General features: G+C 41.1%; 1 protein-coding gene and 1 long non-coding RNA gene across 4 annotated transcripts in view; one reads left to right on the plus strand and one right to left on the minus strand.

Annotated features, from left to right (window-relative positions):
- Positions 1-14,116, minus strand: part of paxip1.L (PAX interacting protein 1 L homeolog) — a 41,758-nt gene extending 27,642 nt beyond the window's left edge. The window contains exons 1-7 of one of the 3 annotated variants that reach the window (XM_041565314.1): positions 13,719-14,116; positions 8,909-9,043; positions 7,847-7,890; positions 5,920-5,983; positions 5,520-5,633; positions 2,763-3,180; positions 2,539-2,660 (exon numbers count right to left, since the gene is read on the minus strand). In XM_041565314.1, coding sequence (XP_041421248.1) covers positions 2,539-2,660; positions 2,763-3,180; positions 5,520-5,633; positions 5,920-5,983; positions 7,847-7,890; positions 8,909-9,043; positions 13,719-13,799 — 978 coding nt within the window. In that variant the 5' untranslated portion in view covers positions 13,800-14,116. 3 annotated transcript variants of the gene reach the window in all.
- A 102-nt stretch (positions 14,117-14,218) lies between these two features.
- Positions 14,219-25,447, plus strand: LOC121394530. Its single transcript, XR_005961751.1, has 2 exons — positions 14,219-14,295; positions 25,312-25,447. It is a non-coding gene; the product is annotated as an uncharacterized LOC121394530 (long non-coding RNA).
- The last annotated feature ends 2,240 nt before the right edge of the window (positions 25,448-27,687 follow it).

The raw sequence follows: 27,687 nt of genomic DNA on the forward strand, positions 1-27,687 counted from the left end.
CCCAACAGATACAGGTAGCTCTGTTCCTGGTAGCACCTCATATGTCAGTATTCTGACAAACAATCTTTGTGCTTGGATTAGTCCACCCTCCTTGGAAGCAGGATTCTTAAAAACTGAATGGTTTAGTTTGGTGTTGGGTTAAGCCACTATACTGGCACGCCCCTTTTTTCATTATCCAAGTGTCCTGCCTCCTAGAGGGTGGAGCTTAACCCCATCTGTCCCTATGTCCCTCTTGAGATGTAAGAGAAATGTTGGTTTGCAAATGCAAATCTGAGGAAGCAATGGTGTGCAGGCCAGATTGGAACATGTAGGCAAGCATCCTTGATATTCAGCATCATCAGTATTTGTCCTGGTTCCATTCCCCGAAAGATCCGATCAAATTGTCTCTGTTTTGAATCGCACTGATGGTATGAATTTGTTTAGGGCCTTCAGATCCAGAACTGGTCGAAAAGGATCCGTCCTTCTTTGGGACGATAAACCGGTTGGAGTAAAAGCCGAAGAACCTCTTGTGCTGTAGCACCGGCACAATCATTCCAATCTTCACCAATGTTGTTATACACGTTGAGAATGCCTGAGCTCTGGGGGATTTTTTAGGGACCCTGGACACGACAAACTTCCTGGGGGGGGGGAGAGGTGAAATCGAGGCGATAACCCTCTCTTATGATATAATTGACCTAGGCATCCATTGAATACTGGGTCCAAACCTCCCGGAATCTCAACAGCCTGCCCCCTATCAGATCTGTAGACTCCGGGGGGCTTGTTGTGTGACTTGTTGGGCTTCCATGTGGGTCAATTTCTGTGCCCTGGTCTGTTTTTGAATCCGGATTGTTGTGGAGAGGTATTACGTCTGGTAAAGTGGCTGGTTTGTCCACAAAAAAAATTCCCACGTCTTGAAGACGTGGCTGAGTGAGCTTTGGACTGCAGGAAGATGGGTACTCTTCCCGCCCATGGTCCGTGAGATAATTTTCTCTTGTACCTCTCCGAATAGCAGGCCCCCTTTAAAGGGGAGAGATGTGAGCGACTTCTTTGAGCTGATGTCTGCTGACCAGTTCTTTAGCCAGAGAGTTCTACATGCCACACTGAGAGCAGCAATGATCGCGCAATAATTTGAGCTGTATCCAAAATGGCCTCGCACAGGTAGTCCGACCTTGCTGTTAATAGGAGATCTGATCTAGGAGAGCCCTCCAGTATGTCATGGACTAAGAATTTTGCCCAAGACTGGATGGTTCTGCCGACCCACGCCGAAGCCAGGGTGAGCCATAGTGAGGATCCTGTGGATTTATAAATGGCCCTGAGAAAACCCTCTAGCTGTTTGTCCGAATACTGCTGCATCCATCATTAGTAAAGCAGCCAATTTTGATAGCCTGGAGAGTGGTGAATCCACTGAAGGGGGAGTGCTCCATTTTTTCCGCCAGGTCCTTGGGGAATGGGTAGGACAAAGAGTCAACGAGAGAAGGAAGCCCCTGGAAAGAGGTCCTGGAAAGAGGCCCGGGACTGTGATAGTTGGATTGCCCACAGTGGTACTGGGGGTTCCTCGGAGCTGGTGGTTACCGGGTCTGTGATGTACCCTCTGTTGGAAGGTCCTTCTGTTGTACTGCATTAGGCAAGGGATCAGAGTTGCTCCCTGGAGCAGGTGCAGGCTCCTGTTTCTTAGAACATAATCTGCAGAGAGGTTCTGCTTGCTCTCCCTGGGTTTTGGAGTGACACCAGGTATTTCACCTGTGGTGCTGGGGCTCTCTCCCCACCCTGTGGAATAAATCCCTTGTCCTACCTTTTGCCATGGTGGTGGATGGGTAGGTGCATGAGAAAGTCGCAGGGTTTGTGCACTGGGAGCAGTTCTGATCTCCTGTACCCTGGTGTCTCTGGCACTTTACTCCCGCCCTCACTGCTGCTTGTGGGGGAAGGTGCTCCTGGCAGATTGCCTAGGCTTCCAGTTTTGCACCCTACATAGACGACCGTCTGTCTTTTTGCCATGAAATACAGGAGACGGCGCCTCTTCCCTCTTGAGCTGTCCAAAATGGTGGCTGGACCGCACACCAGTCCCCACCTCCCTTCCTTTCCTAGCAGATGAATTAGAGCTCATCCGAATAACGGATTCCAGTAAAAACAAAATCTAACAAAATAACTACCTTTTGGACAAATTCTGCATGGAGAGAGACAGGATTTCTGGTGATTTTAATAGAGTGAGCGCTAATACATCTTCTAGGCAAAAGGAGCCCCCTATAAGTTATACTGGATCATTCATCTGACACCCATCTCCTGAATGAAGACAGAATAAATAGAAACAGATGCTGAGAGAGGAAGAGTGAAGATAAACGTAATTGTTTCAGAAACGGTAAATAATTTTTAATTGATTGTATTTAGAAAGCTCCTTATTTCAGTATGCTGAAGCGAATATTAAATTTTCATTTTCGCGATAGTTCCCCTTTACATAAGAGAAAACACTAGATATAGGAGCTGAGACAGGGCTAACTGAACACAAGACATTAAACCAAAATAGCATATTAAATAACGTGGAAAGAAAAAAAAGCAACTTACATGTGCAACATTGGACGGCCTATTAACTTGCTGTACATCAGCACTATTAGTAATGTTTCTTAGTGTTCTCACTGCTGGACTGCGGAAAGCCATCATGTCTGGTCTCTCTGATCCAGGGGCTCCTGGGAGGGAAGCGAGCAAATTATTTCGTGCTTCAGGGGGTAGTATATTTCCTGGCACAGGAGGAACATTAGCACATAAATTAATAAGTCCAGAATCCTTGCCTTGGTGCAGCTGTCTTTTTGCAGTGGACATCTGGGGGACTTCTGCCGGGGTCCAGTTCAGATTTCTCTCCTGTTTCTCGGGAGAAGAGTCAGATGAATCATCAAACATGAGTTCACTCTTTATTTTATCTGAGCTGCTGCGTTTTGGAGAAGACTCTCGATTGTGTACGGGAGATCCGTCACGAGATGTAACCGGACTGGACTTAGATGAATATTTATCTTCGTCACTGCCATTTTGAGATTCTTGCTCTTCATTTTCTGCCTCTTCTTCTTCCTCCTCTTCTTCTTCTTCATAAACTATAAGTCTAGGATGGTAAAGTGCCTCATCCTTTTTGGTTTTTTCAGATACAGAGTCCAAAACCCAATCCGGTGTAACAATTTTTATGCTTCCTCGTTGGAAGGCATATTCATATTTGTTCTAAGGGAAAAAGAAGAGCAGACGTAAGGAAAATGACATGTAAAGCAGCACTGTACAACCTGCCCCTGAAAAACAAGGAGGCAGGACTCAAGTAAACGTGATTTAGGATGATTGAAGGAAGTGAGGTTCTCTTTTTGTTCTTAATTAAAGAACATGTAACCCCCCGCAAAAATGTAATCAGTGAACAGCCTCTTTGAAATCTTTAGATAACTGCCACTCTGGTTGTTAAAAGGTTAACAGTAAGGCTGAAGCATCCCATTAATCACTTAGAATTGATTCTCCTCCTCTAATCCACTCTGTCCCCCACCTCAGGAATTGACTTTGGCTGTTGGTTCATGAGCATGCTCAGTTCTTCTCAGCTGAGATTACTAAACACACTCTCCAATTTAACAGCCAATGAAGAGATAGCATAGCTGGTTCCCATAGAAACTCTAGCTGTCTGATCCTATATTTTTTCTCCTAACCACCTCTCCTGAGCTCCTCTTACAGGAAAACTATACCCCCAAAATGAACACTTAAGCAACAGATAGTTCATATTATATTAAGTGGCATATTAAAGAATCTTACCAAACTGGAATATATATGTAAGTAAATATTGCGCCTTTTACATCTCTTGCCTTGAGCCACCATTTTGTGATGGTCTGTGTGCTGCCTCAGAGATCACCTGACCAGAAATACTACAACACTAACTGTAACAGGAAGAAGTGAGGAAGCAAAAGACACAACTCTGTCTGTTAATTGGCTCATGTGACCTAACATGTATGGTTTGTTGGTATGTTTGTGAGTACAGTGAATCCTATGATCCCAGGGGGCGGCCCTTATTTTTTTAAAATGGCAATTTTCTATTTATGATTACCCAATGGCACATACTACTAGAAAAGTATATTATTATGAAAATGGTTTATTTACATGAAGCAGGATTTTACAAATGAGCTATTTTATGCAATATCTTTTTATAGAGACCTACATTGTTTGGGGGGTATAGTTTTCCTTTAACCAAAAGGAACCCCAGCAGAACTTTTTCTCAAAGTATGTTGAGCCTGTGTAAATCTGCATTCTGCATTGGGTGAACTTTACAGCAAACAATGTCCTGTTTGCAGAGGTCAATGTACTGAGGATGTGTCAGAGGGAAAATGGCCGCCGGGTGAAAGTTGCTATTTGTTTTAGGAAAATGTGATGGCAAATGGAGGGGGTTTATGCAGTACACATGATATGACTTGGGTGGGAAAGATATGCCCAACTTATAAACATGGTAGAAAAATGTAGGCTTTAAATGTCCTTTAAAGGGGTTGTTCACCTTCCAAACACTTTTTTCAATTCAGTTGCTTTTAGATTGATCCCCAGAAATAAAGACTTTTTAACAGTTTTTCCAAAATCTACGTTTGAAGTTTAATGTCCCTGTCTCTGGTGTACGAGTCTGGCAGTTCAGTAATTCAGGAGCAGATTCTGTTACAATTTTGCAACATTTAGTTGATACGTTTCTTAGCAGCGTCTCTGGAGTATTAGTAACTATTGTATCAATTCTAAAAGCTGCCTGTAATGAAACCCAGAGATTCTGCTCAGCAGGGACAAAGATAAGAAATGTATCAACTACATGTAGCCATTTAGAACAGTTTACAGGGTCGGCGACCCCCCTCCCGAAGTTGCTTCAAAAGGTGAAAAATTACACTTTACACTTCAATTTTAGAAAAACGGTGACACAGAAAATAGAAAGTCATTGGAAAAAGTTATTATTTCGGGCGATCTATCTGAAAACAACTAGTTGTTTAAAGGTGAACCACCCCTTTAAGAAGCAGAAAGTTCAGAGTAAGAAACTAAAATGCCTGTTACAACAAGGGATGTACCAAAACCAGGAGTCGGTTCGGAATTTGGCCTTTTCATCAGGATTCAGACTGAACCAAATCTGAATCCTAATCTGCATATGCAAATTAGGGGCAGGAAGGGAAATCATACGACTTTTCTTCACTAAACAAGAAAGTAAAAAAAAATGTTTTTCCCCACTTTTTCCTTTCCTGACCCTAATTAGCATATGCAAATTAGGATTCAGTTGGATATTGGCCCAAATCTTTCACGAATGATTCAGTCAAACCCAAAATAGTGGATTCGGCCAAATCCAAATAAGTGGATTCGGTGTATTCCTAGTTACAACTCTGGATGGGAAAGCTAGCATTGTGCATCATTCTAGAGTTCAACTGAAAGAGTCCTGCCCATCTGATTGGAGAACCAGGAGTGCCCATATGCATTAATTACATGCGAGGTTGTTTCAAGAACTAAAAAAAAAACACTAAAATATTACAGTGCAGTCACTTGAAAAGAAATACCATTAAAATGGAACTTACCCCTTTTGGTTCAGGAACAATCAAATGAGTGCACTTCTTATTGAGACTTAGCTGACAATCCCCACCATAAAAAGTAGTCAGTGCCCAAAGAGAATTGCGATCATCAGGTGATACCTATGAAAAGAGAATTTTTTTTAATAAATATTCAAAGTGGATTAGACAAAGATATTTTTTTAGTAAGTGAAGGCTACAATACAATTGTATGCAGTGCAATGCAATTTGTATGCATTCTCTGAACCACAACAGAGCTTCTGCTGATGTAAGCAGTAATAAGTACTGCAGCTCAAATTCTATGTCTTTATATTAGTGGACAAAATATACTGAACACACAAACCCTGTATATCTGACATACATACATACATACATACCGACTAACCAGCAAACAATTCTAGATACATACCTGGGAAAGGCAAGCAGTTACTCCAAAAAATATCTGACCAGATTCTGGAGAAAATCCATTTTCCCTGAAAATGAATGTTAAGGTAAGAACACCATTCAAAGGAATTGTTCAATTGATCAGAAGGCAGTTCATGCAATTAATTCCACAACTATCATTTTCACATACACTTTAATCGAATCTTAAAGGACAAGGAAAGGCAAAAAAATAAAATGCCATTTTTACTTTCTTTAATGAAAAAGAAACCTATCTCCAATATACTGTAATTAAAAAATGTGTACCGTTTTTATAAGAAACCTGACTGTATGCAGTGAAATTCTCCCTTCATTTACTGCTGTGGATAGGAATTGTCAGACAGTCCCTAACTGCTGGGCAGGGAAACAATCATACTTATGAACAGCAGGGGGAGCCCCCGCCTTACTTCCCAGCCATGCAGAACTCAAGCAGCTTTGTTTGTTTGTTTCCCTGTAGAGCAGTCGGCAGCTGTGTAGTTGTTGCATATCCAGCCATGCCTGATGACCTTGCTTAGAAGTTTTTTGGTAATGTAACTTTATTAACAAGTATATGTAATCCTACTCACTCCTACATGTAATCCCACTCACTCATATGCATAATCCCACACACTCATATGCATAATCCCACTCATTCTTGTAACCCCACTCATGTGTACATATAATCCCACTCACTTATATGCAAAATCCCACTCATACTTGTAATCCCACTCACACATATGCATAATCCCACTCACTCATATGCACAATCCCACTCATACTTGTAATCCCACTCATGTGTACATGTAATCCCACTCACACATATGCATAATCCCACTCACTCATATGCACAATCCCACTCATACTTGTAATCCCACTCATGTGTACATGTAATGACACTCACTCCTGTGCATAATCCCACACTCATAAATATGCATAATCATATGCATAATCCCTCATACTCATAATCCCACTCATACCTATACTCCAACTCACTGATACGTGTATGAGTGGGATTATGCATATGAGTGGAATTATGCATGTGCTCGCCAGTAGCTCCCCAACTTCTTTTCTGCTGATACACTGCACATGCTCTGTGCTGCTGTCAGTTACTGATAGACTCAAAATATACAGTACTCATAGAATAGAAATGTCACAATATAAGGCTGATTAGTAATTAATACAGATAATTACTACATGGCAGCACAGGAACCAGTGCAATTAGCATCAGAATTTAATAATCAGCAAACCTGTAGCATCAGCTTATATTACAGGGGAAGCTCATTTTCTGCTGGATAATTAGTGACGAGCCCTAAGCTTAGCTTCTCAACAGCCAATCAGAGCCCACTGAGCATGTGAGTGTCACAGACACTTTCCAAGATGGTGACCCCCTGTGACAAGTTTGAAGTCCTGGATCATTGCTGCTATTGACAAGCTGAAACTTTAGACTGGTGCAATAAGTTCAATATATAAAATATGTCATTTTTAACCACATTCATTTTTAGGGTTTAGTTCTCCTTTGAGACTTTACAATTATGATATTTCCTGGAAAAAATCTTTCCAGGAAAGATCGTTCGTTTCAATACATACGTGTACAGCTGAATCATCAGATATACAAGTAGAAACAATAGAATTCTACCTGTATCTGACAATTCAGCACTAACAATGGCCAATGTTCGAGTGCCTTCAAAGGCGCCAGATCAAAATTTTCCAGAATCGGTGAGCCAACCGATATCCAAGCCTTCTGCCAATACCGCCCGTCTTGTCTCCCACCATACATGCACCGAATATGGAAAATGTGTTTCTACATTGCTTTCTGTAGAACATTTTCACTATTCATCTTACTGTGTGGGTGCTAAATCTATGCCCTGCTATGGAAAGCGAAGGTATTAAAAAGTGAAAATGTTAAAATGACCCCAGTATGAAGAGCAAAAGGATACGGAAGGCGAACTCCACAGCGAACAGACAGTATCACCCAAGAAGGCTGTAAGTAAAAAAAAAAAAAATACACCTTAAAAGTTAAGAAGAAAACACAAGAGTCAAGCTATTTTAGTCATGATACAATGTCTGTAATAACGTGATTTTAGCTTCTTATGGCAATTGAATGAACAACATTGCACAAACTGCTTTTGCAGATTATTTACCTAAAAGAAATGATTGAACTGACCAAGTGTACAGCAAGGTCTATTCCATGTCAAAGTCCCCCCAGGAAAGCTGGATAAATGCAACATTGGCCCCTACATTTAGATCAAAATACTAGAATACTATTTGCATAGAGTTGATTACAACGTATAGAGAGGTATACAGTATACAGGCTCCTGATAAAACTGCTGAAAGATTACATTTGGGCCTAACTAAAAAGTTCAGTCTGTTTGGCTGCATCCAGTTGCAGCCATTGGCTATACAGGAGTAACATACAAGGATTTCTAGAAGTACTATTACCATATAAAGGTAGTAAGTTGCTGGTCGAGTGCTTTTATACAGTTCAAAGTGCCTTCTAATAGCGATCCGACTTGGGATCTACTACTTGGAATTTTCCATTTAAGTATACAAGTATAGGACCTGTTATCCAGAATGCTTGGGGCTTGCCGGATAACAGATCTTTCTGTAATTTGGATCTTCATACCTTAAGTCTACTAGAAAATCATATAAACATAAAAACCAATAGGCTGGTTTTGCTTCCAATAAGGATTAATTATATCTTAGCTGGGATCAAGTACAAGCTACTGTTTTATTATTACAGAGAAAAAGGAAATCATTGTTAAAAATTTGGATTATTTGGATAAAATGAAGTCTATGGGAGACAGCCTTTCCATAATTCGTAGCTTTCTGGATAACAGATCCCACACCTGTAGTGTTTTATAATTACAGAGCAAAAGGAATTAATTTTTAAGAATTAGGATAATTTAAATAAAATGGAGTCTATGGGAGACAAGCTTTCCGGATAAAGGGTTTCAGGATACTGGATCCCATAGTAGAAAAAATGAATTTACATGAATTACCTTCACGACAGGAAGATCAAAAACCTCACGAGCTTCTCCAACCTCAGGATTGTCACCATCTTCTGCGATGATGTGTGTAGCAAGGGCATTATATGAAACCTCCTTTGCCTTTCCAGCTTTTAGCATCTGAACAACCTAGGCAATAACAGAAATAAGATAAGCACAAGCTTCGATTTATTTTAATTAGTATTTACCAACACCAGACTGAACAACAGCTAATACAATTTAACTCCACTTTTACGTTTTCCAAGGGACTGCTAAAAACAAATGTAAAATTCAGGAAGATGTAAAATCCAGAAAGAAGCAGAGCATAGGAGCAAACACACCAGACAGCAAATAAACTGAGAATAATCCAGGCTACTACTGTATTCGGGCATAACTTATATGTGCAGAACATTCCTTCTCTGTATTAATGACCTATCAAAGGTAAACTGTTTGGCATTTTCCAGTGTGACATGATCAGGAGCAAAAGCACAGCTTCATATTTTTTGCCATAATTCAATCACAATATTAAAACAATGGGCCCAAGTGATGCTTTAGGTCCCAATATCTTTCCGTTCACTAAATTATAATAATTGCCCAGTCTGCAATTTGTTGGCCCAGTTTTAGCAGGAAAAGTTCTATTCTAGTATTGCCAAGGGGTCGATTTATTAAGGGTCGAGTTGTGTTTTACACAACAATTTGAGTTTTCAATTTTATTTTTTGGTCAGAAGAAAAAAAAAAAATACACATTTTTCCAGATTTATTATACCCCAACCTTGGAATTAGCCCAAATCGAAAAAATAAACCATCTAAAACCAGTCAAAGTCATGTAGGAGTCAATGGCAGAGGTCCCTTGAGCCATTTGAAGATGTTAATAGCTTTCATGATGTTCCAGTTTTTTGTCTTTATTTTTTATTTTTTTTGCAGAAAACTCTGCGTTTTCTGGTAGTTAACCCTGAACTTGCTGAATCGAGTTTTTTCTTAATAAGAAACCATTCAAATTGTAAGTTTATTCGAGGTATAAAAAAAAACTAACATTTGACCTTTGATAAATTACCCCCCAAGTGTAAAGGCAGTACTTGCTACTGGCTGAGTATTATAGGGCAAATGGAGTGCAATCTCTGCTTTGTTCCCAGATGTTCAATATAAATACGCAGGTACAGAAAATATGTAGAGAAGCACAAAAACAGGCCAGATGTAAGTGCTCTGAGTCCAAACACCTTGTTATTTACTCCTTAGGAATCAGAAAATGGTACAACAACAATATTTGCTGTTAAGAGAGCACAACACCATCAATGTGTGTGTTCCGCACTCCACTTTATTCAGCAAGCTTCCTAGGTGCTACTCAAAAAGAGCATACTCAATATAAGTCCAAGGTAAATGAGTGCACACTGGGAACCTTTCCACAGGTTTACTTTAAAATCATAATTTCATTAAGATAATTAAAAAACAGGCCAACGTTTCGGTCCACCTCTAGGACCTTTATCAAGACCATTAGTGTTTTAAAATCATCACCTTAAGTAGGCAAAGTAAAAAGAAACTCACCCAATTAAGTGCAACAGATGGAATCATGTGAACGAAAGAAAGAATCCAATCACCAGCATGTACCATATTGACCATGTGATATAGGTAAGAAACAATTAACTTTGTGTGGTTAACGATAGCATAACTGGAATGATTGGAGTTTACACACAGTTTAGAGTCAGTGGGAGGACGAATTATAGCAGGGGTACGTATGGTTAAGGTTGTAGCGTTTGGGGGTAATAGGTGATGAATTAGGAAGCGTTTAAGTCAGGACTTTTAGACATCCTCAAAGAATGTTACATCAGTGACACTGAAAACAAAGTTATAAATTAGAGTATAAGGAGTCATCAGATAGTTACAAAATAGTTACAAAGGAACAATGTCCTGATATATTGGTTTTAAACTTGTTTAAATATCGTATCTAATTAAAATATACTGTGAGATTTAATTGTAATGCATACCTACAGTGGTGTGAAAAACTATTTGCCCCCTTCCTGATTTCTTATTCTTTTGCATGTTTGTCACACAAAATGTTTCTGATCATCAAACACATTTAACTATTAGTCAAAGATAACACAAGTAAACACAAAATGCAGTTTTTAAATGAGGGTTTTTATTATTTAGGGAGAAAAGAAATCCAAACCTGTGTGAAAAAGTAATTGCCCCCTGAACCTAATAACTGGTTGGGCCACCCTTAGCAGCAATAACTGCAATCAAGCGTTTGCGATAACTTGCAACGAGTCTTTTACAGCGCTCTGGAGGAATTTTGGCCCACTCATCTTTGCAGAATTGTTGTAATTCAGCTTTATTTGAGGGTTTTCTAGCATGAACCGCCTTTTTAAGGTCATGCCACAACATCTCAATAGGATTCAGGTCAGGACTTTGACTAGGCCACTCCAAAGTCTTCATTTTGTTTTTCTTCAGCCATTCAGAGGTGGATTTGCTGGTGTGTTTTGGGTCATTGTCCTGCTGCAGCACCCAAGATCGCTTCAGCTTGAGTTGACGAACAGATGGCCGGACATTCTCCTTCAGGACTTTTTGGTAGACAGTAGAATTCATGGTTCCATCTATCACAGCAAGTCTTCCAGGTCCTGAAGCAGCAAAACAACCCCAGACCATCACACTACGACCACCATATTTTACTGTTGGTATGATGTTCTTTTTCTGAAATGCTGTGTTACTTTTACGCCAGATGTAACGGGACGCGCACCTTCCAAAAAGTTCAACTTTTGTCTCGTCGGTCCACAAGGTATTTTCCCAAAAGTCTTGGCAATCATTGAGATATTTTTTAGCAAAATTGAGACGAGCCTTAATGTTCTTTTTGCTTAAAAGTGGTTTGCGCCTTGGAAATGTGCCATGCAGGCCGTTTTTGCCCAGTCTCTTTCTTATGGTGGAGTCGTGAACACTGACCTTAATTGAGGCAAGTGAGGCCTGCAGTTCTTTAGATGTTGTCCTGGGGTCTTTTGTGGCCTCTCGGATGAGTTGTCTCTGCGCTCTTGGGGTCATTTTGGTCGGCCGGCCACTCCTGGGAAGGTTCACCACTGTTCCATGTTTTTGCCATTTGTGGATAATGGCTCTCACTGTGGTTCGCTGGAGTCCCAAAGCTTTAGAAATGGCTTTATAACCTTTGAAATTGAACTCAGGTGTGATAAACCACAGTTAAGTTATTTTTTAACAAGGGGGGCAATCACTTTTTCACACAGGCCCATGTAGATTTGGAGTTTTTTTCTCCCTTAATAACGTAAACCTTCATTTAAAAAATGCATTTTGTGTTCAATTATGTTATCTTTGACTAATAGTTAATGGTTTTTGATGAGCAGAAACATTTAAGTGTGACAAACATGCAAAAGAATAAGAAATCAGGAAGGGGGCAAATAGTTTTTCACACCACTGTATAATGAAGTGCAATGAATCTGTGGTTTTCTATCATAAATGGAGTCGCTCTGTTTCTGACGAGTAGTAAACGTCAGAGCTACCATTGTTTCCCACCAGATTGTGTGTATATAAGGCATGTTTTTTGTAGAATGAATACTTTGAGAAAGGTCATCTGTTCTAATAAATATTTTTAACTTTACTTAAGACGTGTGAGTGTGAATTCCTTTGGATCGCTATGGATAAAATTATCGTTTCTGCACCCAGGCATACCAACACCGTTTTTCGTGAGTGCCGACACCATGGTGGAATATATGTATAAAGCCATTCACATTTAACAAGACATACACGAGGTCCCTCAAAACGTTTTGGCAGGTTGCCCAGGAAATAGTTATTGTGCCACTGATAAAAGCACTTAAATATTTGATGAAGTTAGGCACCCCCAAGTGATTCTATTTACTTACCTGACACCCCGGCCCGGTGCTCCTATCAGCAGAAATCTGCACCAGCCCGGGGTTATTCCAGCGAGCACCACGGAGCAATCCTCTTCCTGCTTCTTCGTTTTTAAAATTTCCCAGGGCAGATGCAAGCACAGTAGAGTGAAATAGCCGGCTTTTTCATTAAAGTTCGGCTTTTTGCTCTACTGTGCATGGCAGCCGCGAGAGGACCGAGGAAGCAGGAAGAAGAACGTTCCGTGGTACTCACCGGAATAACCCCTGGCCCTGCAGATTTCTGCTAATAGGAGCACCGGCCTGAGGTGTCAGGTAAGTAAAAGTAATTACTTGGGGTGCCTAACTTTTGGCACCCACAAGTGTAATTTGTCTTTCGTTCTCCTTTAAGAAAGACGATGTTGGACTAAAACTTCCAGCATGCTTTAGCCCTTGATTATTTATTGAAAGATGCTGGAGGTTATTCTAACACGACTACATCATACAAGTATTCATAGGACAACAGCACTGGAGGTTGGGTGGCTGCTTAGCTTTCACTGCAGTCTATACAAATGTCTATATAAATACACAGGCTCCTAACCATAAAAGTAGCAAATCACGTGACTGTGGAGAATTGACCAAGATCCCAGTTTTCAAATATGTTTTTAAAGAAATGGGTGGGGCCACTTGGGTATACAGCTGATGTCATTGCAGATTTAGAACTGAAAGAGCTGCACTACTTCTACTTTTCTCTGCACAAGCCCCATGTTGGGCTCACTATATAGCAGGAAGCGCCCGCCCTACGTCATCACTACGCGCCCTCCACGAAGTCCCGCGCTGAGAAATGCACTCACTATTTGGCAAGCCCTAGAACATCCCCTCCGAACAGGCAATAATCCTGATCCCACCGCGCTGCGCAGAGCAGGGAACAAGTAAATGTGCGCAAGGGGGTGAGGGTTATTATGGTATCAGCGAGTAGGTAGAACTAGTACGGCCCGTGTTACCTTCGGGTCCAGATCACCGACTGGGTAAAACTTCACATCTTTGAACATGTCCTCAGGAACTTTCACCTCGTCCTCCGCCATGGTGATGGGACCTACGGCGAGTTCCGCTTCAGATTCCGGGACTAGAATGCTTTGCTTCAGTTCATTCCTTGGCCCTCAACCACCTGCTGTTGGTGCGCCTTGGCGGGAATCAATGAGACAGCGGCAGCGACGGATCCAATGCTCAGCAACTCCGCCACCAACTGAGGAGCGCGCGTCGCCGCGGCACGTACCATCCTAAGCGCAGGGGTGGGCGAGACCTTCTTGAAACTTTCAGAACTCTCTCAGAGACGCGGTTTGGGGCTATTGAGATGGGTAAATAAAAACAACATCATAATTTTTCTTGGACGCGGTTAATATATAGCTAGCGACAGAATGAAAGGAGAGAAGAGGTCCGTGGACGTATTCTCCACCCTCCCCCGGCAGAAATGGAACGTTCTGAAGAAAAAGTAGGCGTGGGCTGCGTGCCCTATAAATATGCAGAAGCTTGAAAGAATAGGCGCCTTTTCAGCTCTATACCGGGCTGAGTAGGTGAGAGGTAAATGAGAACGAGGAATGGATTCACATACTGTGGCAATGTTTATTATGAGCGTGTTGAAAGCTCGCTGTGTTGTATGTTGTATTCTCATTGATTTTACTTATATAAAGGCCTTCTCATTGTTATCCTCCTGTAAATGAATATATTTGTAATCTAGAGTTTGCTCATTTCTCTGTGAGACCAAACTGTAAACGATATCCTAATACACCAGAGCCATGAATATCCTGTCAATTATATCCTTATAGGGATACTGTCATGGGAAATTTTTTTTTTCCCCAAAATGATTCAGTTAATAGTGCTGCTCCAGCAGAATTCTGCACTGAAATTCATTTCTCAAAAGAGCAAACAGATTTTTTTATATTCAATTTTAAAATCTGACATGGGGCTAGACATATTGTCAATTTCCTAGCTGCCCCAAGTCATGTGACTTGTGCCTGCACTTTAGGAGAGAAATGCTTTCTGGCAGGCTGCTGTTTTTCCTTCTCAATGTAACTGATTGTGTCTCAGTGGGACATGGGTTTTTAATATTGAGTCTGTTCTTAGATCTTAGACAGCTGTTATCTTGTGTTAGGGAGCTGCTATCTGGTTACCTTCCCATTGTTCTGTTGTTTGGCTGCTGGGGGGAAAGGGGGGGGTGATATCACTCCAACTTGCAGTACAGCAGTAAAGAGTGATTGAAGTTTATCAGAGCACAAGTCACATGACTTGGGGCAGCTGCTCTGAATTGGACGCAGCCCAGGCCCGGATTTAGGGGAAGGCCCCCTAGGCCCGGGCCTAGGGCGGCAAGATGTTAGGGGCGGCAAGCAGGTGCCCTTAACATCTCTTCAGCAGCTTGTGACGTGACTGCGCTGCGTATGCGTCACTCTGCGCCAGCCAGCCTCCTTATTTGCAATGGCACGCTCTCACTCCTCCTACTCCAGTCACGATCAGGGTCGGACAGCCCCCCTCCCTCCCTCCCCCCCTCCCCCTGTACCTAGTGGGCCCCGCTGCCACTCCATCTAGTACCCGTTTGCTGCCCCAGCAGCTCCTGTCCCTGCTGCGCTCCGGTTGGGATAATTTTTACTGATGTGCGCCCAGTGATGACGTCACTCGCTGGCGCCATTCACGTGGATGGGGGAATCAAGAGAGTGTTGCATCAGGGAGATGTGCAATGAAGAATACTGGTGCGGTTCCTGGTCTGTGCTGATCGCTCCGCTGGGGAGGTCTGACTGCCTGTATTCCCTCTCAGCTGCAGCTGCCTATTGCTGCCTCCTTGGCTACTTCTCAGCTGGTGAGCAAACAATCTGATGGGGGGGTGAGTCAGTAAAGTGGGGGGAATATGGAATTTATCTGCCTGGGTGTGGAGGAAACAAGCTGCCAGTGAATGTCTTACTCCCATAATCCACACATACTGTATAACCCTGACTGCCCACCACCCCGAGGAATCTTCATTTGTTTGCCTCTTTAAGTTTGCTGCCCCATTTTTTTTTATGTTATTGCCCATTTTCATGCTTCTTTCCAGTAGCTACATTTCTCCATCGCTCTACTCCTGGTTGAGCTATAAATTATTTTACTGGGACTGGGTGGGAGTTTGCTAATATGGAATTAAACGTTTATTAAAAAATTAACTTTTACTTAAGTGTAACATTCATTTTTAGTCTATTTAATTAAGTTGATTAAATGGAATGCACATTATCTTCAGTCCTTGCCCCAGTGAGCTTACAATCTAAATTCCCTATCAAATTACCATTAGTTCTGCCCCAGCGAGTTTATAATCTAAGGTCCCTATCACATTATTTTCCCTTCTGGGCTTTCATGAGTAATGGGCCCTTCAGATAAGGTTCTCTGGTGGGCCCCAGGTGCCCCAGTCCGACACTGGTCACGATCCCTTTTACCCTCTCAAGGCTTGATCTTTCTAACGCCCCCTGTCCCTCTGAGGTCCTGCTTCATCTTTCGCTCCCACCCGACATCCATTTCCGTCTCGCTCACTCTGTGCCTCTCTGATATCACCTGCTGCCCTCATCGTCCATGAATCTCCTGGCCGCATGTATAGCTCTTCACTTCTCTGCATTGCAACTGTAACGCTCTCCTTTCTCAGCCCTCCTCCCTCATTCTTAACCCGTCACCTCTCTTACAATGGTTTCTGCGTCCCGTCCCCCCCACCATAAATCTCTGGTGTCGCTCCCACCCACCGGTCCTGAGCTCCTTTCTTCCTTCACCACTCTCCGTCTGCAGCATTATGCCATGGTGAATCAATGAAGCCAGTAAAAAAGGTACAAAAATGAAAGTGGAACTAAAGGGAAACAGACTAATTGTTGGCACTGTGCATATTAAAATAGAGCAAAACAGACACTGCATGCACACAGAAACACTGTAGATTATAATGAATAATGCACCCCTACTGTAATTTATAAAGATATTTAAAGTCACCTCGGAGTTACGTGACCTGTGGCCTGCGGCCTCGTGCTTTTATATGGTCATGTAACTCCTCGGTGACTTCTAATATCTGTATAAATTACAGTAGGGGGTGCATTATCCACTATATATACACAAAAGCCATGAATATCCTGTAAATTATATCCTTGTAAACGGTGAGTTCTGATGCCATTTCTGTCACATGACTCATTGAAACTTGTGTATTATAATACAATGGGGTACTTTATTCACTATAAATACAGTGCTTAGTCATACTTACCAACAGTTTGGAAACGGAAAGAGGGACAAAAGGAATTTTGACCCCGCCCATTTTGTGACCACACCCCCTAATTACCATGTCCATTTTACAAAATTTGGCAGGTTATAAAAGTTTGAACACATTTCTGTGGTTTTTATGCATTATTACAGTTTCTCTAATGAAGGTGAATTGCCCTTTAATTTGTGTAAGTTCTTATCTAAAACTGTTAAAAACATCTCTTAAGTATGTATTCTGGGCTCTCTTCCAAGAGCCAATTAAGTTAGAAACTTTGTACCTTTTTCTGGCAGTTCAGCCCAGCAGATCAAATGTAAATTAGGGGAAAGAGAACTGTGTGCACATGGCTAAACATTTTTGGACTGCTTTGTTTGTGTGATGAAAAGTCATGTGATTTTGCATCCCTAGCATACACATATTAAGTCACCTCAGTGTTGCGTGACCTGTGTAAAGTATAATGTAACACCGTATCTTTATAAGTTACAGTAGGGGTCCATTATTTACTAGAATATCCCATTTGTTGTCATATCTTTAGGGTTTCTGGCAGTTCTGTAAACTATATATACACACGCACACACACACACACGTATGAGATCTATCATCCCGAATGCTCGGGACCTGGTGTTTTCTGGATAACGGAACTTCCTGTAATTTGGATCTTTATACGTTTAGTCTACTAGAAAGCATTAAACATTAAATAAACCCAATAGGCTGGTTTTGCTTTCAATAAGGATTAATTATATTTTATTTTGGATCAAGTGCAAGATTCTGATTTATTAGTACAGAGAAAAAGGAAATCACTTTTAAAAATTTGGAGTATTTGATTATAATGGAGAAATGGATAATATCTATCTATCTATATATACACCCACATCATGTGACTGTGCCTGTGACATCACGTGCATTTTTTAACTCCTTGTATGGCTGAGAAACAGCAATTGTGCAAACATATGCTACCTAAAAAGCTTGTTTAAAATATCTATGACAGGTAAACATATAGTGCTTATACACGTGTTATTAAAACCTTTTTAAAAACAATCTAAGCCATATTTGAAATAGTCCCTTATGGATAATATAGGCCTATAATGCTCCTAATCCATTCTGTATTATTTATTACAAATATAATAATAACAATCATCCCAAATGCACTTGATACATTGATTCTAAAGGCACCTAGTTACAAATCTGTTACATGGATAAGGGAAGCAATTAGAGCCGTAATAATATTTCAAAAACATATCAATCAATGATAGACATTATATTTTGTTCAGAAAAGCATTAAGTTGCAATGCAGAGTTTAGTCCTTTAGGAGCTACACATACCAGTGCAAAGGTCCAAAAAGCCTCTCTTTGTAGCAACAGCTGATCAACATCACTGTCCTCTTCCTGGAACTTTCACACAGTCTATGGGCATGCATTTAAACAAGGCCACTGAATGATGTGCCTTGAGCCAATGCTGCGCTATTAGCCACTTAGAAATATCTTGTTTACTTTTTTGTTATCATAATTCTGGTCTAATGCTGCTCGTATCGTTGATCGATGCATGCTGATTCTGTCTCTCAATTGTCTAGTGGTTTTACCACAGTACAATAACCCGCACGGGCATTTGATAATATAGACAACATTTTGAGATTGGCACGTCCATCTTTGCCTGATTTTATATGGTTTGCCGCTGTGTGGATGATAAAATTTATCCCCAAGTATAAGGGTATTGCATATCACGCAGTTGTTGCATTTATACATACCTGGCTTTAACGAGCCGCCTCCTGTTGATTGTGTATATTGACTATTACATTTGTGCCCAAACCGTAGTCTCTTGTTCACTAGTTTAGACATATCCGGATCCATGCTGACCAAAGGCCAATACTGTGAAAGAGATTTTTTAATCAATGAGGTACAAGGCCCATATGTGCTCATATAAAACAAATCGTCCCGATCTCTGTCCGGAGTCTGTTTTTTTTTTTTTTTTTTTGAAGTAAGGTAATCGTACTGCCCTCACGGCACTGTACTGTGTGTGTGCAGCTAGACAGTCAGCTAAACAATAGCTAGAATCTTCAATAAACAGAAGAAGTTGCTTTCTTGTAATATTTACTGGTGGATTATAACGTTCTTATATCTTTTATATTGATATTTTTTTGTGATAAGACAATTGATGCCCCAGGATTGAGGAAGAAACACCCAGAGTCATGAGGAGAGAACATACAAAGTGAAAGCAACTTTAGAACTTCCTGATTTAGGTCACTTCCTGCTTACATATTTACAGTACCTGTTTTTTATAGCTGCCTCAGTGAGAGTGACCAATAGATGGCAGTGCACCTATCAATAATATAATTCTTCCAGAATCCCTATGAGGGCAGCACACTCCCTGACTGTCATAACAATTGTGCCACTACATTGAATACTGTCTATGCTTGGAAAATACAACACGAGATAGGATCTCTAACTATCTTCTGAAAGAAGAACAATAATGTCCGAGACTGGTCTCATATAAACTTTAGCAGTTCCTTGCTTGATGACTCTTACTTCCACTTTTCTGACTTTACCATCTCTGCTCGGCAATGTTTTGATGATCAGTCCCACTGGCCATTCATTCTAGCTTGCTTGACTGTCCTTTAGCAAAACAACATTCACAACTTTTGGCCGCTTTTGAGTCCATTTTCTGGGGCCTTGTACGGTGGACAAATATTCCATCCTACATCTCTTCCAGAATGAATCAGCCAGGCATTAACTTGCTTTCATTGTTTCGCATGAAGTTCTGCTGATGTAAATTTCCCAGAAGGGGCTGACAAGGGGTTTGCCTTTTGAGTCAAGAGCATAGCTGGGGTAAGGACCATAGGAGTATCTGGGTCTGAAGATACTGGTACTAAAGGTCTTGCATTTATGATTGCCATAGCTTCAGCCATGAAAGTATTTAAAGTCTCATGAGTCAAACGGGCAGGTTTAACTTGGAGTAACATTGCTTCCAAAACACGCCTAGTTACACCTATCATTCTCTCCTAAACACCACCCGTGTGAGATGAGTGTGGAGGATTAAAGATCCATGTGCATTCTCTGTCTCTAAGATAATCTTGCAGTTCAGTATCATCTGTACAAATATTCAGTTCTTTGCAAGCTCCTACGAAGTTCGTTCCTCTCTCAGAACGGAGTAACTTTGCCGGGCCACGAATGGGAAAAAAACCTTCTTAAATCGTTGATGAAGCTAGATGCTGACATCGATTCTATCAGTTCTATGTGAACAGCTCTTGTAGACAGACAAGTAAAAAGAACTGCCCAACGCTTGCTGTCAGCACTACCTCCTCTGGTTCGGCGGGTTACAACTGACCAACATCGATACCAACGTTAATGTATGAGGGTTCAGGCTTAATCCTATCTTCAGGTAAATTGGACATCTTTTGAATTTCCATTTTTCCCCGTAGCTTGCAACAGGTAACACATTTGTGGATGATTGCAGATAACAGGGGCTTGCCACCAAGGATCCAGAAACCTGCACCTCTGACTGCTCCTTCTGTTATGTGACGCCCTTGATGAACCACTTGATTGTGGTGGTATCTTACAGTCAGTGAGGGATAATAATAGGCTGCTTCTCTTCATCTGTCAAATCTGCAAGAGACAAGCGTCCGCCTATTCTCAGCAGTCCATCTTTATCTATAACAGGACTGAGTTTATTGAGACGACTTTGCCTTGGGAATGCCTTTTGTTTTTTGATGTAGTTGAATTCTAGTCCAAAGTATATATATTGAACAGAATAAATTATTACAGTCTTTGTGAAAGTTCTTCCAAACTGGAGAATCTTCCAGCTTCCCGGTCGATTGCTACCAGTATTCTTTTTGAAACTTTTGGCGACATGAATGAGTCTAGCTATAGTCTTAATTAGTGTCTTCCAGTTAGAGAACCTCTCAAAGCAATGTGAATGGAGAGTGGCTTCAGAAGTTCTGGTGCTGAGGTTTGCTATTTCGGATTTAATTTCTCTAATCAACCTCATGTTCTATGAGAGGGTATGTGTTCGTAACACAAGGATTTTCTCTATCTGGTTTATTCAGAAAAGATGGGCCTGAGAACCATATAGAGTCCTGAAAACATGATGTCTGTGTAGGCCTAGTGGCATAATCTGCAGGATTTTGATCTGTCTCTCTATCCATGATCTGAAATAAGGTTTGATCTTCTATAGGCAGTGCTTGTTTATTATCATCCTTCGTTTTTTGGAACACTGAAGTTCCTAAATTGTCAGTTTCCATGCTGATACTGAAGTTTTATTTATTGTATGATGATTCAGGATTCCAGTACTGTATCGGGCTGTTGAAAGTTTCTTTGACGGTGAAACTGTTCTGGCATGGACTAAAAAAGGACATGCCACTATTTGCCAACACAAACTGTCTGCCTGGTGTACTGACCCCAGACAAACCTCCCCTACAATGACCCACCCCAGGTCAAGTCTTTGAGCATAAGGGGCATTAAAGGGTCCATTAATTTGCTCACGCACCTTATGTACTTGTAAAATGTCTCTTCCAAGAAGTAAAAGGATCGGAACGTTTGCCTTAACAGCTGGAATGAGGTGAGCAATTGAGTAGAGGTGAGGATGGTGGTAAGCTGCCTCTGGATAAGGAATCTCTGACTTCTCACCGGGAATCATGTCACACTCTATTAGAGCAGCGAGTGGGAACTTCCTGTCAAAAGATTCAATAGTGAAACCTGTAGCTTGTCTTTCTGCAATTTCCATCATCCCTGCACATGTCTTTATGGTATATCGAGTTGTACCTGTTTTAATGTTAAAGATATCAAAAAAGTCTGACCTGACAAGTGACCTATTACTCTGCTCGTCAAGGACTACATACATCTCTACTGCTTACTCCCTTTTTCCAGTGGGGTATACCGTTGCTAGGCAAATTTTTGAACATGAACGTAGCCTCTGCCCTGGGCCGCAGTGCACTTAGATATTACTGGGGAAAGTGAGTTTTCTTTTTGCTTCCTGCCCTGATCTTTCCTGGCTTGTGCAGTCTCCAGTGGTGGAGGAGGTGGAACAGGGTGTAGTGCTGTAATATGTCCCTTACTGTCACATTCTGAGCATTCAACAGTCCTTGGCTATGTGTTCAGTGGATTCGCAGCACTTGAAACAGATTCCATTCTGTTTGAGAAAGGAGATCCTCTCTTCAATAGGTTTACTCCTCAACCCTTTGCACTTCTTTAAAGGTTGGGACTTTTGATGAATTGGGCATTGCCTGTGGTTATCTTGACAGTCTGTCACTTCTGAAGGTACAGTTGTTTTGTGTGTAAACACAGAGGTCTTACTGTGTGGTCTAGGTGGCTTTTCCAGTCGTGACTGCTAGTAGCAAAGGAGAAACTGGGATCACATCTGATTTTTGCTTGTTGTCGGACAAACCTGGAAAACACAGAGAAGGGAGGAAAGGCAACTCCGTTATCCTCTTTGTATTTCGCTTCAACATTCATCCACCTATCTTGTAGGTTGTGTGGTAGTTTTTCTACTATAGGGTTAGTGCCGCTGGCTGTATCTAAATACGTGAGCCCTGGCAAATAGCCTTCTTCTTTGGCACACTATTTCTAGCTGCTAGTGTAACCTGCAGATTGGCCCATTACGGCAGTGACACACCAGGAGATAAATTGCTAGCGATAAATCGCTGCTTCTCTGGGCAACTAATCTCCTGCACTCTCCAGTAAAAAGCTTTTCCATAGGCAATGTGTCGCTCCAGTCTCTCAAAATCGATACAAGAGGAAACTTCAAGCGATTTTGGGAGACTGGAGTGACACATGGGTTTTACTTCCAGCGATCCATAAGTTAAAAATAGCTCAAAAGGGGATAAGTTAAAACACATTTTGTCTTTTTTTAAAATGCATTACATCTGCAAGCTTAAACAAAACTGCAATGTCTCCACGTTTCCACAATTAATAGCAAAAGTCAATATCTTCGTTTCTGAAGTATGGCTCAAAATCCAAAGCCCCTGTGGCCCTTGTATCCGAAAATTGAACCATCTGGCAATCCTTATTAAAGCTGATGCGGTTGTTTACTAAACGTTGCTAAAATGTCATTCTCTTAAATGGAGATAATCTAAAACACCTCAGTTGTTTGAGCTGATGACTATGATGAGGGAAATGTTTTGACAGATGGAATACTTAACAGCTCAAAGTGGCTGATCATTAAGACAGTTGGAACTGAACTGGGAATTAGCTGTAATTATGGCTACTTCGACCCTCTTCTTTCCTTTATTCATCTGTGTATTTAAATTTGCATTCCACAAGTTTCCCTGCTTGCTTTGGAAAATGAGCACAAAGCATATCCATCCTAGTTAAAGGGCACCTGTTGGACAGAAATATTATCCCCAACCAAAGGTGCGAGCTAATAGAGACTTGGGGGTTACAGTAGTGTTTTTTTTTTGTTTTTTTAATTTTGCCCCCCTCACCAGCGCGAGAGAGCTCCTGTTGCAAGTGCCCATGTCATACATCTCACCTCTAACGTTGCATGCTTAATGAGCAAGTCACGGCATTTGCTCATTATTACCCCCAACTGGAGTTAACTGTCTTAGATTAATCATCTCATAGATAAGTGTATAGAGACTGAATTCTAGGAAATTTCTGTTTCTTCCATAGTGATGACCACAGTGCTTTCCGTGCACTTCCAAGCCATTTGAGGACTCAGGAAACATTGTGGAGTAAACTCTCTTATCAACATTCCAATTTTAAAAAAAATCCACTCATCATTGGCATTCTGGTAGAGCTGAGTTGACCTGATGAAACTTTTGTGTTCATATTATTATAAAATGAACACAAATCAAAAATCATAAAACAGGTGTGGGATCCGTTATGTGGAAACCCATTATCCAGAAATCTCCGCATTACGGAAAGGCTGACTCCATTTTATCCAAATAATCAAATTTTAAAAATTGATTCCCTTTTTCTCTGTAATAATATAACAGTACCTTGTACTTGATCCCAACTAAGATATAATTAATCCTTATTGGAAGCAAAACCAGCCTATTTGGTTTATGTTTACATGATTTTCTAGTAGACTTCAGGTATGAAAATCCAAATTACAGAAAGATCCATTATATGGAAAACCCCAAGTCCCGAGGATAACAGGTCCCATACCTGTAATAATAAATCCATCCCTAAAGATCCATCTCAGAGTATCTGCACAAAAGGCAAGTCGGTTTTCAAAGCATTGACATAAAGCCCAAGTTTATTACTCTGTAAATCACAACTTCTGGAGAAAATACGTGCTGGGAGGCCGCAAGGCCCTGCTGAGGACTGTACCTGCCTATGCCACCTGCCTATGGAAGGACACCCCAATGAGTAATAAGGAGTAATAATAAAAAACAGCAATAACAATACATTTGTAGCCTATAGAGCCTATAGAGCATTTGTTTTTAGATTTTAAAGCTGGAAAGAGTCAGAAGAAGAATGCACATAATTTATAAACTATAGAAAAAAATCATGAAGACCAATTGAAAAGTTTCTTAGAATTGACCATTCTATAACACACCAAAAGTTAATTTAAATGGGAGCCACCCCTTTAATTCACCACAAGGTTCAGAGTGCAGCTTGCACTGTCTATTGAGGCAAGCGCAAGTGGTCCCTGCATGTGCCCCAAGTAATGCAATTTTGTACCCTTTTGTGATTGCACCCTCGGCATTGGTGTGTTGTAAGTAAGTCCTATACATTTTCAAAAGCTGTGCAAGCATAAATACAACATCCCATTACATTGTTTGTATAGACGTACAATTATGGATTGGCAATAGAAAGAGGAGTTACATCCATTTATCAGCAAGATCTTCCTAAAACCTGTCGAGGTACTGTAGAAGTCAATGGCCTTGAACCATTTGAAGAGGTTAACCTACTATTTGATATTTGAGTTGTATTTCGGAAGGTTTTGGGCGAAAACTCGAATCGAGAAATCTTTTTGATCAATTTGAGGGGTTTTTTTTTTGCCAAAAACCTCAATCAATTCGAGGTTTCAGGTTTCAGGTTTTCAGGACTCAAACTCGCACTTAAAGGTTTTTGCCATTCTAGTTTTTGTTAAATAAGATACCATTCGAGTTTTGAGGTCATTTTAGTTCATTCGAGGTAAAAAAACTCTTAACACTCGACCTTTGATAAATAACTCCCTAAATACTTGAAAAAAGTCTGTGAACAAAGCTGTTAAGGAATCAAAGCACTGTTGGAAAAACCTAATTCCCTATAGTTGATGGTCAGAGGGTGGCAGCATAACTTCAGCATTATGGTAGGCTACAATACGGTATTCAAGATCCTCTTCATAACTTTTTCAAGCTCAGTAAACAATATTTGTGGGATTTGCCATATTCAACATACTAAGAATGTTAGGTTTTTTTTTTTTTGCAGGAAGAAGAATTCCATTATTCATTTCATGGTCTGAAATAAGCTGTGATGAAGAACAAGGGAATCAAATGTATAAAACCAGTATACCGAGAAACAGGAACAAACACCTATGAAAACTAAATAAAATACCAGATGTGGACAAAACCATGGTGTAGAGATTACTATTGATGAGTTGCAGCACTAGGCATTGGAGCCTGTTACAGACTCTTCTCCAGGAATTTACTAGGTAGGGAAGACCGAATCCAGGATTAGGTTTGGGATTCTGCCAGGATTTGGCCTTTTTAAACAGGATTAGGATGCATCTGAATCATTGTGCTTGGCAAATCGAATCCAAAACCTAATTTGCATATTTAAATTAGGGCCGGAAAGGGAAATCACATGGCTTTTCTTCACAAAACAAGTAAAACCTTTTTCCTTTCCCAACCCTAATTTGCATATGCAAATTAGGATTCAGTTTCGTATTCAGCCGACTGAGAATTCGGCCAAATCCCAAATAGTGGATTTGGTGCATCCTTACCGCGAGGGACTCTAAATTTCAGGGCCCTGCAGCAAATATTTTTAAGGCACATTAAAACACTTAAAAGATGGCCTATTATGCAAAAAATATATTAAAAATACAGTCATGTCCTCACTGGGCCCTATATACTACTTGCTACACTGAGGCAATGACTAATGATGAGCAGCCTATAAAAACTGCAGTTTAAAGGGGAAGGAAACCAAGTCGGCGCAAACCCCCCACCCCCTCCCGTTTGTTGCCCACCCTCCTTCCTCCCCCCTGGCCTAGCTGTCCCGCTGGGCAAATGCCCCTAACTTGTTACTTACCCTTCTGCGCAGGTCCAGTCCAGGGAGTTCACAGACGACATCTTCTTCCACGCGATCTTCCTGCTGTGAACGGCGTTATGGCGCATGCGCAGTAGGATCATTTCGCCGGTACGGATCTACTGCGCATGCGCCAAAAGTCGCGCGCATGCGCCGTTCAAAGCAGGAAGAAGATCGCGTGGAAGAAGATGTCGTCAGTGAACTCCCTGGACTGGACCTGGGCAGAAGGGTAAGTAACAAGTTAGGGGCATTTGCCCTGCGGGACGGGTAGGCCAGGGGGGAGGAGGGAGGGTGGGCAACAAACGGGAGGGGGGGTTTGCGCCGACTAGGTTTGGGGTTTGCGCCGACTAGGTTTCCTTCCCCTTTAAACAACAATGGTGACTGCTGAAAATTTTAGACACTTTGCTTCGCCGAAAATTTGCAAAAAATGGCTAAATCAGATTTGCCCATCACTACTAATCTTTCTATTCCAGTCTCTCCTATTAATATTCTAGTATCATATTTAAATCAATGCATGGTAATTTGGACCCTAGCAACCAGATTGCTGAAATTGCAAACTGGGGAGCTGCTCAGTAAAAAAAGCTAAATAACTCAAAAACCACATATAAAAAATTAAAACCAACTGCAATTTGTCTCAGAATATCACTCTCTACATTGTACCTAAATTAATCTAAAGGTGAACAACCCCTTTGTCAAGGTAATGGCAGTGCCATTCAGTGAATTATACCCCCCATGAATTATACCCCCAGATCACATAGATTAATGCAGTGAAAATATTGAGCACCACCCTATGACAAACTACTTATATAATCTATTGGAAACCTGTAGCCAAATTGAAAGAAAAATCAAGAAAAGCAAAATAACTTTGTCTAAGACTTTACTTTCTGCTAATTCTTCCAGGCTACAGTTATTTCTAAAGATTTTTGCTTTAGACAAGTGTCCAGGAAAGGCTTCCTGCAGATTGGTTGCTATTGGTTAGTGATGTGCGGGTCGGCTTTTTCCCGACACACACCCACCTGCCACCCTCCCTCCACGAGCCCGACTTCCGGGTTCCTTTTATAGACCCACACCGCCCGTCGATGATGTCACAAAAGGGGCGGGGCGAGCAGGTGCTCGTCTATAAAAGTTCAAGTCGGAAGCCAGCATTTGTAAGGGCGGGGAGAGCAGTCAGAAGAGATCAACCACCACCCGCAACTCAGAAAGTCCGTGCGAGTTTGACCCGACCCGTGGGTATCGGCCCGGCACGCACATCACTACTATAGGTGATAAGACGTGTAGCAAACTTTGCACCATATATATATATATATATATATAAAGTCCCATAAGAAAAAATGCCTATTGACTTTAATGTATTTGTAGCAAGAAAAATTGTTGCACGTAAAAGAATTTGATGCCCATTGACTTCAGTGCATTCCGGCAATTTTTCATCGTTTTGTATATTTTTTCACAGTTTCACAAATTATTCAGCGAAATGGGACAGTTTCGCTTATCACTATACAAAACCCTTTCCCCAGGTGTTTTAGTGTGGTATGACCTAATATGCCTAACCATTGGCATATT

Source organism: Xenopus laevis, chromosome 6L, assembly GCF_017654675.1.
Source record: "Xenopus laevis strain J_2021 chromosome 6L, Xenopus_laevis_v10.1, whole genome shotgun sequence".
Lineage (NCBI taxonomy): Eukaryota > Metazoa > Chordata > Amphibia > Anura > Pipidae > Xenopus > Xenopus laevis.